Source organism: Manacus vitellinus, unplaced genomic scaffold (assembly GCF_001715985.3).
Source record: "Manacus vitellinus isolate BGI_N305 unplaced genomic scaffold, ASM171598v3 scaffold_48_pilon, whole genome shotgun sequence".
Taxonomy (NCBI): Eukaryota; Metazoa; Chordata; class Aves; order Passeriformes; family Pipridae; genus Manacus; species Manacus vitellinus.
In genome coordinates, this window is record NW_021940593.1 from 4361917 (window position 1) to 4366588 (window position 4672).

General features: G+C 46.7%; 1 protein-coding gene across 1 annotated transcript in view; it reads left to right on the top strand.

Annotated features, from left to right (window-relative positions):
- PCDH15 (protocadherin related 15) overlaps window positions 1-4672 on the top strand; it is a 217673-nt gene that overhangs the window by 144210 nt on the left and 68791 nt on the right. The window contains exon 19 of the mRNA XM_029962595.1: window positions 445-557. Coding sequence (XP_029818455.1) covers window positions 445-557 — 113 coding nt within the window. The remainder of the gene's footprint in view (window positions 1-444; window positions 558-4672) is intronic.

Here is a 4672-nt window from a genome sequence, read left to right on the forward strand (position 1 = left end):
CCTTTCCCACCAGGCACTTTCCATCCCCTCTGCCAAAACCTATATAAGTGGTTTTTTAATTAAAAATTGCCTAAACATGGACCTCTCTACACCATGAAATTTTAAATTGCTTCTGCAGTTCTGAATAAGGGCTTTCATTAGATGTGAAAGGAACCCCTTGAGAAATGTTCTTGAAGCTGGGGATGTGTTTTGGAGAGTATTTGTGGAAGACACTTTTATTTGGGTTCCAATTTACTGTGTTCCTGTGAATCTTCTAGCAGGGGGTTCAACCTGTGGACGCTGTCACCTGTTTCCCCCGGGTTTTGTTCTTACACAAGTTATGATTTGCAGTGAAGGAAAATCTCATCTGATTTTTTAGACCCTGAAAGTGCTGGTGTTGCTGCAAGCCAACGTGAAAAATGTCCTTGTCTCTGCTCAGGGAGTGGTTTTCTCTGTTGTCAACAGCTGGTGGTCATTGCATATGATGATGGGGACCCGGTGAAGTTCAACACCACGACGGTAGAAATTGCTGTGCTGCAGCCCTCGGTCATCCCACGCTTCACACAGGATGAGTACAGGTAAAATATTTATTCACTGCTATTTTTTAGGTCCTCTTGAATGCTGGGCTATGAAAACACTGTGGTCTTAGCAGGTTGTGTCCAGCTGGAAAGATCTGGGCTGTAGGTGACAAGGACCGTGAGGAAAGGTTTGCTCGAAATGATGCTCTCAGAAGCTGCTGAACATGTCAGTCCTTTGGATAAACATGTCGGTCACTGGGATAAACAACAAATGTTGAGCCTTGGAATTGTGACTGGGATCATCAGGGCTCGTGGTTCATTTTCCTCCAGCCTCTTGGAGCATGTTTTGATCATCTGCACCATTTGTGTGTCAGACTCGACCTCTTCGACGTTAGAAGTGCAGATGATGATTACTCTTATTACAGAGGATGAGTTGATAAAGTTTACTCTCTGACAATTTAATATCTTCAACTTTAGTGTCTTAAAATTGAGTAAAAATGACCAAAAAAAATGGGGCACAGGCTGATTAGTTTAAGTTCCTTTACAGAGAATGTATTTATTAATTTGACATCTATATAATGATATGAAGTGATAAATTTGACATCTGTAGAATAATAGGGAGTGAGGGATAGGGTCCTTGCAACCAGCCTCAGGATATAAAGGAGTTGCACTGTGTGCTCAGGATGCCAATGTTGTGACACAATCAGCATCGGAATATATTGGGCTTTGTACAGATATTTTCAAGTCCAAGGAAATGAGAACCCAGAAATTGAATGTAAATGATCTTCACAAGGCCCTAATGAGGGGCTTGCTCAGCTGTTTTAAGGAGTTCAGACAAAAATTCATGATATACATTCTATTTATCCTCATCATTAGAGCATTAGTGTTTTGAAGCCATAATTTTAAGAAATGAAAAATAGCAAAATACTGCCAGACCTCTCCTAATTTCGTATTTAATCCTGAAACAAACACAGAATCTGAAGGAACAGTGCAAAATGATAAACTTTGCATTTAATTATAATCCTTTGCTGAAGGATTTTTCGAGAGAGAGATTATTCCTGCTGCTCCCTATAATTTATTGGGGATGTTCAGAGGTATGAAGTGTAATTTAGGTAATGCAGCAAATACAAATGTGTCCATTGTGACTGTAATTTCAAAGCTATCAGGGTGTGGAGGTTGCTGCTGGAGCAAACTTGCTGTTGGAGCAAGTCCAGAGGAGGGCCCAGAAGGTGCTGAGGGGGCTGGAGCACCTTCCCTGTGGAGACAGGCTGGGAGAACTGGGAATGTTCAGCCTGGAGAGGAGAAGGTTGTGTGGAGACCTCACAGCACCTTCCAGGGTCTGAAGGGGCTACAGGGAAGCTGGAGAGGGACTGTTCATTGGGAACTGGGGTGACAGGACAAGGGGGAATGGCTTCAAACTGACAGAGGGGAAATTTAGGTTGGATATTGGGAAGGAATTGTTGGCTGTGAGGGTGGGGAGGCCCTGGCACAGGTTGCCCAGAGAAGCTGTGGCTGCCTCTGCATCCCTGCAAGTGTCCAAGGCCAGGTTGGAGCAACCTGGGCTAGTGGAAGGTGTCCCCTGAGCTTTAAGATCCCTTCCAATCCAAAGCATTCTCAGATTCCTGAGCTCCAGTTTTATCCCAGGAGGTGGGAATGTTACTTCAGTACATTTAAAAACCCTCGCAGTAAGAAGTGACTTGTATCCCTTACTACCCTTAGATGACAACTGAGTAACCCATGGTGTCTTTTCCTCCTTGTGAACTCCTCAGGATTAGCTGAACAGCCTCGTTTCTCTTTCCAAAGGAATAGCAGTGCTGCATTCCTGGGAAATTCTTCCACGTGCACTGTCTTAAAAAACCACTTTTGGGGGCAGCAAAGGCAGTTACTTGTTTTCTTCAATGTCAGAAATGACGTGGAAACAACCCCAGAACTTTCTGGTTCAGCTCTGAGACCCTCTCAAACATTCTGGAGAGGGACTAGTGTTGATTCCTGAGGTTTTCAGGAATTGTCACACTCCGCAGACTGCGCTTTGTGTTTGGTTTCTTGACAAGTGATTCAAGCTGGGACTGGCAGGTTTCACAGCACCTTATTTTTCAGTTGACATAGTTGATATCTTTAGGGTAAATGACAGCAAAATGATAAACTGTTGGATCTGGATGCTCAAATTTCCGAAGGATTGAGAATTACTGACTTTAGAGTGGATTAGAATTGATCTTTGCTTGTTTAATTATCATAATGTGGATGATTCCAGCATTGTTTTTGGAGCTGTTTTACAAACTTCCTTTCTGTGTATTTAGGAAAAGGTCACAGTTGAACAGTTTGACAGAGCAAAGCTGCAGCATGTATCACAAAATCAGAAATAAATACAAAATACAGGAGAGAGGGACCAGATGGCCTGAGCAAAAAGGGAGATAAAAGTGCCACTCTGCCTTGAGCTGTTGGTCTGGCAGCTCTGAGCTCTGCCAGAGGTACAGCAGCCCACTGGGGGCTCTGCTTGCAGCCCTCTTTATACCAAGGGAGGCTTTGATTGATATTATCCCTGTCTTAAAGTGCAGTCAGAGATTTGTGTTTATTCACTCTGCATTATTGCATAACTTGGGGCAAATTAATGAGTCTCTTTTCCCCCCACCTTCTCTGTTTGGATTGTAAATTATACTGGAGACTTCTGGATGCTGCTGTGCTGTACATATCAAACAGGAAAGGGCAGCTGAGGCTATGAGAGCCAGAAAATACAGAGTGAGCAGTTGTTTCATGACAAGGGAGTGATAAAATGCAGCTCCTTCCTAAGGACTGTGAGAGATGGACCTCAAAGGACATCACAGAGGGATCAGCTGAACCAGTCAGCTCTTCTGGTGGGGACTGGAAGCTGAAGGCCAAGCAGGCTTTGGGACATCCCTCCTCTTAGAAACAGAGGAGCATCAGGGGGGACCTTCTGGCTCTCTGCAAGTCCCTGACAGGAGGGGGGAGCCGGGGGGGGTCGGGCTCTGCTGCCAGGGAACAAGGGACAGGAGGAGAGGGAACGGCCTCAGGCTGTGCCAGGGGGGGCTCAGGTTGGATATTAGGGAAAATTTCTTCACTGTCAGGGTGGTCAGGCATTGGACCAGACTGCTCAAGGCAGTGGTGGAGCCACCATCCCTGGAGGTGTTCAGAAGAGGTGTGGATGTGGCACTGGGGGAATTCCGGGATTCTCTGCAGGATGTGGTCCAGCAGCTTGAGGAGATGGCACCCCAGGGGCTCCCAGGCCATTAGCCTAGTTAATGAGGGCCAGGTGATCCATCCATGCCTAGTGCTCCTAGGGAACTGTCTTCTGGGAACATGGATCCACTGCAGCTCCCACAGATGTCTCTCCAGCACCCCCTTGGCCAAGAGCCTCCCTGCCCTTGCCACATTCCGGCTGGTGCTGCAGGCCATCCCTGTGCTCCAGCCTGGATCTTCCTCTGGATCCAAGGACTTTAACTGCATTAGCAGTGTGGACCCTTGTCTGTCCTTCTCTTGGATATTAAAGATGACTTTGGAGAGCTGACAGCAGCAGTGCCTGATAAATCAAGTGTTTTCCAAGCCAAGCATTGTTCCACAAAAACGCAAAGTGTGAAGAAAAGAGGCAAAAATCCAAAAGAATCAAAGTGTTGCAAAGTGTGGGCATTTAATTGGAGAAGGCTGGTCCACCCTGAGCCCACTTGACCTTTCAGCTGCCAGGGAAGGACGTTGCTGATGCTGCTCCTCTCCCCACATCTCCCTCAGGGTGGTTGGCGCTCAGTCGGATTCCGCTGCTTTTCCAAAGCACTGATGGCACAGGGAGGAACCAGCACCCAAAGGGATGCATGGGTTGCTTGTCAGCAGTGGGCAAAGACAATTCCACCCTCTCCAGCTGCTTTTCCAAAGCACTGATGGCACAGGGAGGAACCAGCACCCAAAGGGATGCATGGAGTGCTTGTCAGCAGTGGGCAAAGACAATTCCACCCTCTCCAGCTGCTGTGACAGCCTGGAGAGCAAGGACACAGCAGGGTGATGAGGGCAGGGATGCCAGAACAAGGCATGGGAGAGTTTGTGCATCGCTGCACAAACAGGCTGAGATAAATCCCACCATTTATTCAGGTTTTTGATGCTGGCTGATCTCATTCTGTTTTCTGCTTCTCTGCAAAGGCAGTCATAGAATCCCAGCAAGGTTTGGGTTG